At 40.9% G+C, this 14,809-nt stretch overlaps 1 protein-coding gene across 4 annotated transcripts in view; it reads left to right on the top strand.

Annotated features, from left to right (window-relative positions):
- The window catches only part of SPEG (striated muscle enriched protein kinase), a 543,710-nt gene that overhangs the window by 391,044 nt on the left and 137,857 nt on the right, over positions 1-14,809 (top strand). For all 4 annotated transcript variants that reach the window (XM_033947131.1, XM_033947130.1, XM_033947129.1 and 1 more), the window contains 2 exons: positions 305-2,927; positions 3,957-4,109. In XM_033947131.1, coding sequence (XP_033803022.1) covers positions 305-2,927; positions 3,957-4,109 — 2,776 coding nt within the window. The remainder of the gene's footprint in view (positions 1-304; positions 2,928-3,956; positions 4,110-14,809) is intronic.

Below are 14,809 nucleotides of genomic sequence, written 5' to 3'. Positions count from 1 at the left end.
GGGCGGGAAGGCACTTGCGCATGTGCGGTGCGGGCTATCGCAAACTTTCTAAACATTTAAAGTGGTGATGCACTTTTGAAGTGGTTCATACCAGGGTTCCGTCGGTGACGTCACCCATTAGTGAGAATATGCTACCTGCTTGTCCTAGGATAAACTGGCTACTGCATTACAAAAAGTAGTAACACAGAATGCAGAAAACACTGAAACCAGCAGATATAAATTCATGTGTTACATCTTCTTAAACTGATCTAATGTTTTTAAAATGCAAATATCTTTTTATTTATTTTCCTATTCTTTGGTCTAGCGCTCCCTAATCAGTTACAAAGCCAATATGATAATGAGGTCCATTCCAGAACTCCTAGAAGATACATCCAACTACTTGTCCATTGCTGTTCCAAAACATCTCAAAGAATCTTCAGTTCTGTCTTCCTCCTCTGATTCAGATGACTTAGATGAGTTGCCTTTCATTCCTATGCCCCTACAAGTGGAGTTTTCCAGCTCCAGGATGTCCCTCAATGAGATCCCCACTGATGATGAGACCATAGGGCAGGTGAATGGCTCTCAGGAAGATACTAGCCCAAAGGATGTGACCTCCACAGAGTTCCAGAAAGAAGAAATGGTAGCAGCAGAACAGCCTGTTGAAACAAAAAAACAAGACACTGAATTACTGGGAAAGAGGCAAAAGGGATCTCTTCCCAGAAAAAGATCTTCAGAAGCTGAAGCCTCTGGGTCTTCAGATGAAGAAAATGTTGAGCTTCAGAAAAAGCCAGAATATCCCAGAAAATCTCAAAGGAAAGGCTCAAGCTTTGAATCACCAGAAACAACCCACAAGACAGCCATATCTTCACGGAAGTGGGAACTAAGGCGAGGGAGTTCTGCAGATAGTGCCCTTCTTCTTAACCTGCCTCTAGATGTAAAGCGGGATAAAGATCATATGGATGAGCCTGGAAAAATTAAAAATGTTCTAAAAAAAGCTGCATCAATGGAATTACCAAGGAGAAGCCCTAGCCCAGGTCAAATTGAAGAAAAGAGCTCATATCGCAGAAAGCTGGCATCTGTAGAAGAAGAATATGCACAAAGGTTGGAGATGATGAGGCAAAGGCTATTGAGAGGAGGATCTGCAGATAGTAAAGTTAGTGGACTTCGAGGGCCTCTCATGGAGACTCTAGTGGTGGGCTCTGACAAGAAACGAACTATCTCTGTAGACAGACAAATTCCTCGGCCTCCAAGATCAGAAAAGCAAGCTTCAGCATCAGTGTCTGCACATGTCTCTGCCACTAAATTGACTCGAGCAGCATCTAGTGAGACTGCTCCTTGTTATGAAGTTTCTGAAACGAGATCCTTACGCAAGGCCAGTTCCTTCTCCCATGGAGAAACTGAACCACTCATCCTGCACCGCCGTCAAGGAGCCCCATTGGAAATCCCTATTGCACATTTAGAGACCCAGAGACTAAAGGAATCACCTTCATTGTCAGCTCTGACAGATGAATTGAGGCTGGAATCCATACCATCAACATCAAGAGAAATATTCTCCAAATCACCTATACCAGAGATGGAAAAGCAAATGCCAGGAATGGAGGTGTCAAAAGCAATTGCAGGTAAAGCAGCAACCAAAGCACAGGTCAGTATGGAGCAAGAGTCAAGACCCTTAGAAGTCAGTGTTGGTATGTTACCTAAGACAGCCCTGAGAGAGAACTTAAGTATTACTCAACTCAATAAGGACATTATTTTGAAGGAAGTGGCATCAGTAACAGAATATGACAAAACTGCTGAGAAGCTCTATCAAGAAAAGAATCCTATGGAAAATCTACCATCTAACCCGTCAGGACCATTTCTTATTTCTGGGTCAAAGCTTACTCCCTATGCAGAGGTCATGCAGTCTGTACTGGTTCCAGCGCTCCCTGCAGACTTACAACAACCTAAGTTCCAGAAAGATAACCTACATACACCAGAAATACAGCCTATAAGAGCTATTCAAGATACACTCCCCAAACAGTCATTGAACCAAACAGAGCCTCATGCAGCCATTTTTGCAAAGGCTACTGTATTGTCACAGGGACCAAATGTCAAAGAAACCATTGAGGCTCCAAATGAAATTCCATCTAGATCTTCTAGTATGGAGCGATTCACGACTATTGATAATATAGACTCTGAAGAGATCTTTGAGGCCAAATTTAAGAGTGGCAGAAAATCATCACTCACTAGAGGATTGAAACGTTTAACAGGTTCCAAGGCTGAAGAGAGACATTTTGCTACTGGGCCAACTGTTTATGAGGAGGATATGTATCGCCCAAGCCCTGTAGGTGTGCCTCTAGAGTTTTTGCCACCTCTAGTACCCAGACGAATTGAGGAGAGGTCCAGGTCTGTCCAGGATCTTCATGAGGTAGAAAAGGATTTAGGCTTCATGAGGAGACTGTCACAGCGTTTTAAGCGTATCTCAACTATTGAAAGTAAAGAGAAACTTCAAGAGCAAGAACACAGCCAAGAAATAGTGGGACATGGACGGCGACTGTCCTGGAACTTGGGCTTTGGGAGCTCCAAGGAGAAAAAGGACTCACAAAGCTTGAAATCTGAGTCTGGAACAATTAAAGTAAGTTCTGAGACTCTAAACAAAGAGTCAAAGAAACCAAGTGGATCACCAGTAATAGCCATAAGGAAGAAACTTGGAAATACTGTGGACCGATTATCCATGAAACTACGCAGTCATTCAGAAGAGAGAAAAGGGGCAGAAAATAGAGAGATTAAAGATGAGAAGCCAGAAAAAAGAACACCTTTACTGTCACTACTCAGGAGATCCAGCTCTGAAGGAGAAAACCTAAGGAGAATGGGAATTCCACAGAACCAACTAGCTTCCCAGTCAGGCTCTGCCCCATCCAAAGAGTCGGTCCAGTCACAGCTTAGTATCCAGTCTGAGGTGGTGTTGAAAGGTAAGCAGGATAAAAAGCATTTTCATTCTTGGTTGTCAGTGAATTCAAGGTTGTGTGATATCTGAGAAAAATTATGTCTCTAGTATGATAGTTGTTCCATATCTATTGTTAGGAATCTTATCTGCCTCATCCTTTATGCAAAAGTTACAAACTAACATAGCTATTCATTTGGAACTGCAAAAATGACAAAAGAAACAGGTAGCACCTTATAGATTAACCAAATTATTGAGCCATGAGACTTTGTTGGATGCATCTGAGCTACTACTGTACCTGATGTAACTTGCCTTGAATTACTACTCAAAATGTGAGCTAAATCTAGGTAAATAAATATCTTGGTAAATTGGTTGGTGTATAAAATGCCACCAACCTCTTTGATATGTTTTACACAGTATATAAATCAGGAGAATGGATTTCATTCTCAGATATATCATTTTCATTGACCCCAGTGAAGCAGTTACAGTGTAAGTACATATGAGTGTAAGGGGTATCTCCATCTGTTGATCAGTATATGAGATGGAAGTATCCATAGTATAAGTTGTTTAACACAGTTGCAATTACTATGACATCAAAATATAAATGTTTTTATAATTGGGATCAAAATAATCTATTTTACACCATGATAACAACAATATTATACTTAACTGTTTAAAGTCACAACTTATAAAATTATGAACAGCTATGTGTTCCATGGAGAACTTTAAACATTGGTAGTTTGTGTGAAGGAGCCCTTGGGGATCTGTAAACTTCATAGACAAGTTTTAGGGAAGAACTCTGGGGTAGGAAGGGAGAGGAAGGCTGCTTTACCTCACAGACAGGCTTTAGTGGGTTTCTTGAGTGGGGGCTGTGTTTCCTCATAGAGGGGTTTTACTGGGAAAGATGCTGGCGTGTATATTGGGGGAGAAATGATTCACCTAACTGAAAAGATTCAATAAGAAAGATCCTGGAGAGGGAAAGTGTTTTAGCTCACAACATAATTCAGTAGAAAGGATTGTGACAAGATGAGACACTAAATGTTTTATTTCTTCAAAGCGGTTGATGATAACCAAAGACGATCCAGGTGGGACCGTTGGGGCTTGTCTCGGGGAAGAAAAGATAAAGTTGCATCCCAGCCTAACATTCCTGCCAGCCTGCTGAGGGAGGATGGTTCCATCGTGGGAAGGCAGTATGTACGCAATGAATCTGGTATGGGCTGCAAATGTGTGCATTATTTATTTTATTAGAATTGATATTCACTTAAACACAGTAGCGCATAAATGACAATTCGATAAAATAGGCACCCGTATTTACAAATCCTTGTATGCGTAAATGGAATATTAGCGCTTATACTTAAATGAATGGTTACCTGCAAAAGTGTCATCAAGGCACCTAAGTGCCATTTGTAACAACCTGGCCTTAATTACTTACATAGAAACATGATGGCAGATAAAGGCCAAATAGCCCATCTAGTCTACCCATCCGCAGTAACCATTATCTTTTTCTCTCTCCAAGAGATCCCACGTGCCTATCCCAGGCCCTCTTGAATTCAGACACAGTCTCTGTCTCCACCATCTCTTCCAGGAGACTGTTCCATGCATCTTACCACCCTTTCTGTAAAAAATTATTTCCTTAGATTACTCTGAAGCCTATCACCTCTTAACTTCATCTTATGCCTTCTCATTGCAGAGTTTCCTTTCAAATGAAAGAGACTCAACTAATGCGCATTTACATTACGTAGGTATTTAAACATTTCTATCATATCTCCGCTCTCCGCCTTTCTTCCAAAATATACAGATTGAGATATTTAAGTCTGTCCCTATGATGCAGACCACACACCATTTAATAGCCTTCCTCTGGACCAACCCCATCCTTTTTATATCTTTTTGAATATGCGGCCTCCAGGATTGTACACATTCTAAATGGGGTTTCACCAAAGTCTTATATAGGGGCATCAGTAGGTTAATGAAAGGGATGGGGGAAAAATAGATGAAGAATAGGAAGGACATGGACAAGGCTCCCACTTATATATTCAACTTACAGAATCATAAGAACATAAGAATAGCTTTACTGGTTCAGACCAATGGTCTATCAATCCCAGTAACCCATTCTCATGGTGGCCAATCCAGGTCACTAGTACCTGGCCAAAACCCAAGGTGTAGCAATATTCCATGCTACTGATACAGGGCAAGCAGTGGCTTCCCCCATGTCTTTCTCAATAACAGACTATGGACTTTTCCTCCAGGAATTTTCTTAAAACCAGCTACGCTATCCGAACATAAGAACATAAGAAACGCCTTCACCGGATCAGACCAAGGTCCATCTAGTCCGGTGATCCGCTCACGCGGAGGCCCATTTAGGTGCTCCTTTTTGGAGACCCGGATTTCCCGTATCCCTCAATATGATCTGCAAGAAGGTGTGCATCCAACTTTCGTTTGAAACCCAGCACAGTATTTTCTGCCACCACCTCCTCCGGAATAGCATTCCAAGCGCCCACCACTCTCTGTGTGAAACAGAACTTCCTGACATCTGTCCTGAACCTGCAGCCATTCAGTTTTAGGCTATGACCTCTTGTCCACGTCACATCTGAAAATGTCAGTAATGCTGCTTCCTGGTCAATTTGATCAAATCCCTTTAATATTTTAAAAGTCTCTATTAGATCCCCACGCAGTTTTCTCTTTTCGAGGGTGAACAGTCCCAGTTTTCCGAGGCGTTCCATGTAGCTTAAATTCTCCATGCCTTTGACTAATTTCGTGGCTCGCCTCTGTACCCTTTCCAACAGAATTTTATCCTTCTTAAGGTATCGAGACCAGTGTTGGACACAGTATTCTAAGTGTGGTCTGACCATTGTTCTGTAAAGTGGCATTATAACATCTTCCGACCTACTCGTGATCCCCTTCTTAATCATGCCAAACATCCTATTTGCTTTATTCGCCGCCGCCGCACATTGAGCCGATGGCTTTAGGGTTCTGTCTATCCCATCCCTTTCTTGTTCGCATTTGGCTCTTACCATATCCTCTGGCAATGTGTTCCAGAACTTAACTATTCTCTGAGTGAAAAAAAAATTCCTCCAATTGGTTTTAAAAGTATTTCTCTGTAACTTCATTGAGTGTCCCCTAGTCTTTGTAATTTTTGACAGAATGAAAAATCGATCCACTTGTACCCGTTCTACTCCACTCAGGATTTGTACTCATTCTACTCCAACACGTCTGCCCACTCAAAAGAACCCTCCCCTTAAAAGAACACTCCCTCTAAGCAATTCCCTGAAGTGAACCCACATGTTTATCCCATCGTTTCTTGAAGTCTAGCACGTTGCTGGCCTCAACTACCTGACGTGGAAGGCCATTCCAACGGTCAACCACCCTTTTGGTGACGAAGTACTTCCTGATGTCACCATGAAATCTCCCACCCTTGAGTTTGAGCGGATGCCCTCTTGTTGCCGTAGGACCCGTAAGAAATAGGATATCTTCCTCCACCTCAGTATGGCCTGTAAGATATTTGTAAAAGCACAAATATATTGGGCACTTGAATATATCTTTATAAGGCCAAAAAATCTAAGAAACATCAAAAACTAAGCCTCAATTAGAGTTAATACATTCGTTTATGACCTCAGCAGTACAAACTGTGAGAAAGACTTCATTCACAGTATAACTTGCACTAAAGTCTTCATCGGTCAGATTTTTTATCTCAAATCTTATTAATTAATTTATTTTTATTTAATTTTCAAAATAACTTAAGAGATAATACTCATCTCATTATCAGAGCATAGCAGGGGTTCTTCACCGACATAGGCTATGCTTCGCCATACAAGGCTTTGTCAAGGTAATCCCCTTTCTTATGCCGATTCCACATTCGCTGCCATTCGCTGTAGTTGAACTAAACTACAATGATGGCAGCGAATGTGGAATCGGCATAAGAAAGGGGATTACCTTGACAAAGCCTTGTATGGCGAAACATAGCCTATGTCGGTGAAGAACCCCTGCTATGCTCTGATAATGAGATGAGTATTATCTCTTAAGTTATTTTGAAAATTAAATAAAAATAAATAAATTAATAAGATTTGAGATAAAAAATCTGACCGATGAAGACTTTAGTGCAAGTTATACTGTGAATGAAGTCTTTCTCACAGTTTGTACTGCTGAGGTCATAAACGAATGTATTAACTCTAATTGAGGCTTAGTTTTTGATGTTTCTCTGTAAGATATTTGAACATCTCTATCATGTCTCCCCTCTCTCTGCGTTCTTCGAGATAATATAACTGTAGCCTGCTTAGACGTTCTTCATAAGGGAGATCCTTGAGTCCTGAGACCATCTTAGTGGCCATTCGCTGAACCGATTCCATTCTCTTCACATCCTTTTGATAATGTGGCCTCCAAAACTGAACACAATACTCCAGATGAGGTCTCACCATGGACCTGTACAATGGCATTATGACTTCAGGCTTTCAGCTGACAAAACTTCTTCGGATGCAACCCAGCATTTGTCTAGCCTTGGCCTAAGCTTTCTCCACTTGAGTGGCAGTCTTCATATCTTCGCTAATGATTACACCCAGGTCCTGTTCTGCGACAGTTCTTGTTAAGGTTTCACCATTTAGGGTATATGTTCTGCTGGGTTTACCGCTACCAAAGTACATAACCTTACACTTTATGACATTAAAACTCAGTTGCCAAGTATTAGACCATTGTTCCAGTAAAAGTAGGTCCTGCCTCATAGTGTCGGGCACAGTTGCGCTGTCAACCATGTCATCGGCGAATAGTGTAATTTTACCTCGAAGTCCCTGAGGCAGGTCTCGTAAGTTGCCTCCGCTGAGGCAGACCAGAGGTCCATCTCGCCCAGCAGTCCGCTCCCGCGGCGGCCCATCAGGCCCATTGCCTGATCAGTGGTCCCTGGTTATTCCTATACTTGCCTCTCACTCCTATCCCTGTACCTAACTCTACTCTTATCTATACCCCACAATCCCTTTGTCCTCTAGGAACCTATCTAAACAAAGATATTAAACAGTATCGGACCCAAGACCGAGCCCTGTGGCACTCTACTGGTCACTTCCGACGTTTCTGAGGGGGTACCATTTACCACCACCCTCTGAAGTCTACCACTGAGCCAGTCTTTAACCCATGCCGTCAATGTTTCTCCTAGTCCCATCGTTTTCATCTTATTCAATAACCTACGGTGTGGGACACTGTCAAAAGCCTTACTGAAGTCCAAATATACGATATCCAGAGACTCTGCCTTGTCCAGTTGTTTCGTTACCCAATCAAATAAGCTTATCATATTGAATTGACAAGACCTTCCCTTCATGAATCCATGCTGGTGGGGATCCCTCAGCCTCTCGTCATCCAGAATTGTATCCAATCTGTTTTTAATCAACGTTTCCATAAGTTTACACACTATTGATGTGAGATTCACCGGTTTGTAATTTTCAGCCTCTGACCTGCATTCCTTTTTGTGGAACGGAATGACATTAGCAGTTTTCCAGTCCAAGGGGACTTTTCCCTTGCTTAGGGAAAGATTGAAAAGCGCAGTTAACGGCTCTGCCAGGACATCTCTCAGTTCCCGAAGTACTCTGGGGTGTAGATTATCCGGTCCCATGGCTTTGTTCAAGTTTAGCCTCGATAGCTCATGGTATACATTGCTTGCGGTAAATTCAAAATCCCGGAATGGGTCCTCCAAGCACTCCCTTGTTTGCAGCTGCGGTCCGGATCCCGGCACCTCACAGGTAAAGACCGAGCAGAAGTATCCATTGAGTAGTTCAGCTTTGTCTGAGTCTGAGTCTGAGTCTACATAGTTACCGTCAGATTTCCTTAGGCGCACAATCCCGTCTGTGTTCTTTTTTCTATCGCTAACATACCTGAAAAAGGATTTATCCCCTCTGTTTGCTTGCCTAGCTATATTTTCTTCCATCCAGAGTTTGGCATTCCTGACTGCTATCTTAACTGTTCTAGATTTCACCAGATAGGCTTCTTTAGCTTCCAGTCATTGTGATTGTTTGTAGGATACAAATGCTCTTTTCTTTTGCTTTACTAGTTCCGAGATCTCTGTGGAGAACCATTGGGGTCTATTATTTCTCCGTCGTTTACTCACGGTCTTTATGTAGAGGTTGGTTGCTTCCTGCAGGGTAGATTTCAGAGCCGACCACAGTACCTCCACACTGTCCGTTGTATCCTGGTTTTGCAGCGCCTCATAGACAAAATCTCCCATGCTCTGGAAGTTAGCTCCCTTAAAGTTAAACTAAACTAAACTAAACCTTAGGTTTGTATACCGCATCATCTCTACATTTGCAAAGCTCGACACGGTTAACAGGAGTTAGGGTAGAAAGGAACTCCAGAGGAGGGAAGGATGAAGAGGAAATTTAGAGGACTAGAATAATCAGAGAGGGAGGAAGAGTTACATTTTTGAGAATAACCAGGTTTTCAGATCTTTACGGAAGAGTTGGAGGGAGCTCAGATTCCTAAGAGGGGAGGTAAGGTTGTTCCAGAGCTCAGTGATTCTAGGAGGGAGGAACCTAGTTTTCTACAAGGGAGATGCCTTTTAGAGAGGGAAAGGAGAGTTTCAGTTTTTGGGTGGATCTGATGGAATTGGGGTTAGAGGAATTCCAAGAAAGAGGAATAAAGGTGGGGAGGATGCCGTGTAGGATCTTGAAAGTAAGGCAGGCACATTTGAAGTGGACTCTGGAGATTATCGGAAGCCAGTGGAGCTTGGACAAAAGCAGTGAGACGTGGTCAAATTTGCTTTTTGCAAAGTTAAGGACCTTTGTCGATGTATTTGGCCTAGTGACTCCCTTACTGAGGTGAAACCACACCATGTTGTAGTCACTGGAGGCTAAAGCCTCACCTACCGAAACCTTTGTGACACTGTCTCCATTGGTGAGCAACAGGTCCAGAATCGCCTGATCCCTGGTGGGCTCCAGCACCATCTGTTTGAGGTGTGCTCCTCGTATGGAGGCTAGTAGCCTCCTGATGCTGCTGGTTGTAGCGGTTTGTTCCAGTCTACATCAGGCATATTGAAGTCCCCCAACAGCACAGTGTCTCCACGCAGAGTGATGGTCTCAATGTCTTCGATTAGTTCTTTGACAATGTTGTCTTGGAGGTCTGTACACAACACCAAGATACAGGCATTTGCCATAGCCTCTGGCAAGGTTCACCCAAAGGGATTCCCCTGTATACTTGATGTCTATGATCCTGGTAACTTTTATGTCCTCTCTGATGTATATTGCTACCCCTCCTCCGGTTTTACCTTCTCTGTCTCGACGTATAGCCATACCCCATCCATGGGACTCAGAGAACCAGGTTTCTGTTATCACCACCACATCTAGGTCGGCATTTCTCATCAATCATATTTCCCCTCAGCCATCTCTTTTCCAAGCTGAAGAGCCCTAACCGTTTTAGTCTTTCCTCATACGAGAGGAGTTCCATCCCCTTTACCATCTTGGTTGCTCTTCTTTGAACCTTTTCTAGCGCCACTATATCTGTCTTGAAATAAGACCAGAATTGAATGCAATACTCCAGATGAGGTCACACCATGGAGCGATACAGGGGCATTATAACATTCTTAGTCTTGTTAACCATCATTTTTTAAATAACTCCTAGCATCATATTTGCTTTTTTGGCTGTCACCACACATTGGGTGGAAGATTTCATTGTATTGTCTACGATGACACCCAGATCCTTTTCTTGGGCGCTAACCCCCAAGGTGGACCTTAGCATCCGGTAACTGCGATTCAGGTTATTTTTCCCAATGTGCATCACTTTGCATTTGTCCACATTAAATTTCATCTGCCATTTGGACGCCCAGTCTTCCAATTTCCTAAGATCCGCCTGCAATTTTTCACAATACGCATGCGTTTTAACAACTTTGAACAGTTTAGTGTCATCTGCTTATTTAATCACCTCACTTGAGGTTCCTGTCAGTTATGCACATCCCTGTCACATTTATGGGCCCACAATAACTCTGAGTCTATGGCTGCCATAGACTAGTATTACTAGTGTATTAGCTTACAATAGTATTCTTTAACGGATTGCAGGCATTCTCAGGGCATCTAAATTGAGGTACCTAGTTGTAGAATTACTACCAAAATGGATTTCATATAAATAATACATTATACGAATATATAAAAAAGTAAATATGTAGATAATATTCAAGGGACCACTGAAAAGTTCTCAGCAAACATTCCTTTGGACTATAATTGTCCTTTTAAAGATGTTTTACATGCATTTTAATGCCGCATTACTGCTGGTTATTTTGTTCTTCATCCCTTTTGTTCTTCCCTACTTCTTCCTTTCTCTATTCCCCTTAACCTTTCCTTTCAGTTCTGTCTGTGGATTACTGTGTTCTATTACTACTTGTGTCCTGTCCATTTGATTATGTATACTTTTATGTTTCCCTTTTTTATCTTTGTAAACTGCCTTGTAAGTTTGATTAGGCGGTATAACAAATTTTTATTAAACTTGAAGTCCAACCAAGAAGAAAACGATGTGGAGCCATGAAACTTACAAGTTATTCCACACTTTCTCTTGACAACTTTTCGTTTCAATTATATGACATGAAACAAAAAAGTCACTTTTTACTTTTATCACAGCTCTATAAATAGATTTAATAAAATTTAAATATAATTATAATTATTGTGAAGTGTTCAGACCAATACCCATAAATTCAGTGATCTCACCGAACTGGGGTATACTTGGGACCATCATATCACTTCTCTTGTCCCTTTGCCAGCCTCCTTCGTTTATACACTACAATGAATCTTATTATGTATGCTTATGAGAAGATAGATTTCACTTATCTTGAAGGTAACTTCAATGGGCTTGGCTCCAATTTCCTTAACTTCCAGCTGCAGTAAGATTAAAGTGCATAAACCTTAAAGTGCTTTGTGCTACTTGTGCTTGCCATTACAACCGTGCTTACTAAAATTAGTTGAAATTAAGCCCGGCCCCCCGACTCGAGTTTCGGGTCCTTCGTCAGGAGGGGTCCCTGTTAAAAACACAATTTTAATTAAAACTTAAATTTTAAAGCGGTACTAAGTCTCTATACATTTATATGACTCCCATTCTACTTGTCACATGGACCTAACTTTATAAATCACTCTTTTACATACCTGTGAGGCTTACTACTACTGGGCTACCATCGAAGAAAGAGCACGCTGAGAGTCTAACTACTTACATGCCTTATATGTACTCCATTTTGTTTTTAGTCACTCCCCCTATTTCTACTGAAATCTAACCGGAAATGACATATCTAGCTTACCGATGGAATTATAAGTTTAACCATTCGATTTCAGAATTAAGACCATATGGGTGCAAAGTATTTTTATTGAAGATGAGACGTTGTTCTTTTTGCAGCAAGCATTTTGTAATGTCCCCTTCATATAGGTCTATATGAATCAGAACCGTGTACTTTAATTCCTCCAGAGAGTGAGACTTTTGTAGCCAATGGGCTACCAGGGGGGCGGAGATTCTTTCTTTTCGTATATTACTTAGATGTTCTGTTATTCTTGTTTTTATTTTTCGACTGGTCTGACCAATATATGGGAGACCACAGGGGCACACTATATAGTACACCACTCCCTGAGACTCGCAGTTAGTGCCCGTTGATAACACAAATTTTTTCTCTCTGGAAGCTGGAAACGTTACTGATGATTGCTGCAAAACATAACTACATAGGCGGCAATGCCCACATGGTTTATGTGGAGGTAAGGAATAATTTCTAAACGACTTATTTCTTTTTTTATATTTCAACATCTCCCCCAGATTCTGGGACCTAGAAAAAACAAACTTCGGTTTTTCTAACAGAGCTGGATAATATTGGACAATGGGCCAATGTTTTAATATAATCTGTTTGATGGCATTACTGTTGTTTGAATATGGTAATACACAAACTGTATGTTGTTCTTTATTTTTAACTTTTGGTTGCATCAACCAAGACCTTTGACAAAATTTAGCCCTTTTCCAAGCTCTCTTAATTATTTTATTTGGATATCCTCGTTCTAAAAATTTTTTTATACATAATCTCTGCTTGCTTATCAAAATCTTGTGCATCTGAACAGATCCGTTTCAGTCACAAGAACTGTCCTATTGGTATGCTGTTCTTTAAGACCCGTGGGTGAAAACTTTGATATTGGAGGAGAGTATTACGATCCGATGGTTTTTTGTGTAGACTGGTGGATATCCTATTTTCTTGAATATAAATTTTTATGTCCAAAAATGACATCTGATGTTTATCTGTATTATATGTAAATTTAACATTCTGATCTTTATGATTTATTTCTTCTAAGAATTCTTTTAATTTATCTTGATCCCCAGTCCACACAAAAAACACATCGTCGATGAATCTCTTCCAACATTTTACAAAGCGGAAATGGTTGGATCTGTACACAAAGGTCTCCTCAAACTCTGTCATATACAGGCAGGCTAAGGTCGGGGCTACCGTAGCCCCCATAGCTACCCCTTTAATTTGGTGATAAACTGTGTCTTCAAATTGGAAATAATTATCAAAAATTACTATTTCTGCTAACTTCTCTAGCACCGTTTTTTTAGAGCTTGAAATTTGTAACTTGGGTAGTTGATCCTTCACTATAGCAAAAGCTCCAGATTGGGGGACGTTTGTGTACAGAGCCACCACATCCGCAGTGACAAGAGTAGTTCCTTCCTGGAGGGGATGTTGAAATATACTATCAATTGTTTGCAAAAAATGCATGGAATCCCTTATGCAAGATTTTGCCTTCGAAACATATTGTTTTAAATACCCGTCAAGGTATTTGGATAAGGGTTCCAAAATAGATCCTATCCCGGCTACTATTGGTCTGCCAGGCGGATTCGTACTGGATTTGTGTATCTTCGGGATGAAATATATTAGAGGGGTCTTAGGGAACTCATTGGTCAAAAACCTAAATTCTTTTAAACTGATAATATCATCTCCTTTTGCCTCCTGTAATATATTATCTATTCTCTGTTTTATATTGTTTGTTGGGTTTTGTGTTAAAATCTTGTAATACGTCTCATCTGTCAGTTGATGTAACGCTTCCTGTTGATATTTGACATAGTCCTGAATGACTATGCCGCCACCCTTATCGGCCCTGTGTATTATTATGGATTGATCGTTTTGTAAATTAGTTATTAAATTTTTTTGTTGATAGGTAAAATTAGATTTTATTTGCCGATTCTGGATTTCTAAGGCTTTTACATCCCTCATTACAAGGCGTTCAAAAGTTGTTACCAGAGGGTCCGGGGGACCCGGGGGTAACCAAGAAGATTTGTATGTTATTCCCTCTGGAAGAGATGTATCTCTTATATTGTCTTGAGAATCTTGGAAGAAAACCTTTAATCTTAGCGTTCTAAATAGTCTATTTAAATGTGTATACGTGTCAAATCCATCATACTTAGTGCTAGGGACGAATGACAGGCCCTTAGATAAGATTTCTTGCTCTTGTTTGTTTAACCTGCGTGATGACAGGTTAAAGATCCCCTCATTCATTGGGGAATCCCCTTCCTTGATTTGTTGGAACTTCTTGTGCTTATCTTGGGCGCTTCCTGTATGGATGGTTCCATAGACGGGATTCTTAAGAAAGAATCTGACAAGATGTTAACTTCTCCTTTCTTTGGGGGCATTTTGGCTGGTATATATGCAGTATTTTCATTCTCTGATGATGAATCGCTTGTAGAAAGATTAAATCCCACTTTTCTATTTGTGTTGTTTCTGCGTTGTCGCTTGGTCTTAGAATTACGATTCATCCAGGGGTACATGAATCCTTTTGTAAAATCATTCTCATCCCTGCGAAATTTTTTAATTTTAAATTGTCTCTGTTCTGATTTATATTTTTCCATAGCCAGTAAATGATCTTGATATGCTACCATAAATGCTTCCTCCGTTTCTTGCTGTCTCATTGATTCCACCTTATTCTGTAATTCTAAATG

This window comes from Geotrypetes seraphini, chromosome 5 (assembly GCF_902459505.1).
Source record: "Geotrypetes seraphini chromosome 5, aGeoSer1.1, whole genome shotgun sequence".
NCBI classification, from domain to species: domain Eukaryota; kingdom Metazoa; phylum Chordata; class Amphibia; order Gymnophiona; family Dermophiidae; genus Geotrypetes; species Geotrypetes seraphini.
Note: the sequence above shows the minus strand (reverse complement) of the source record. Positions and strands in the feature narration are given on the sequence as shown.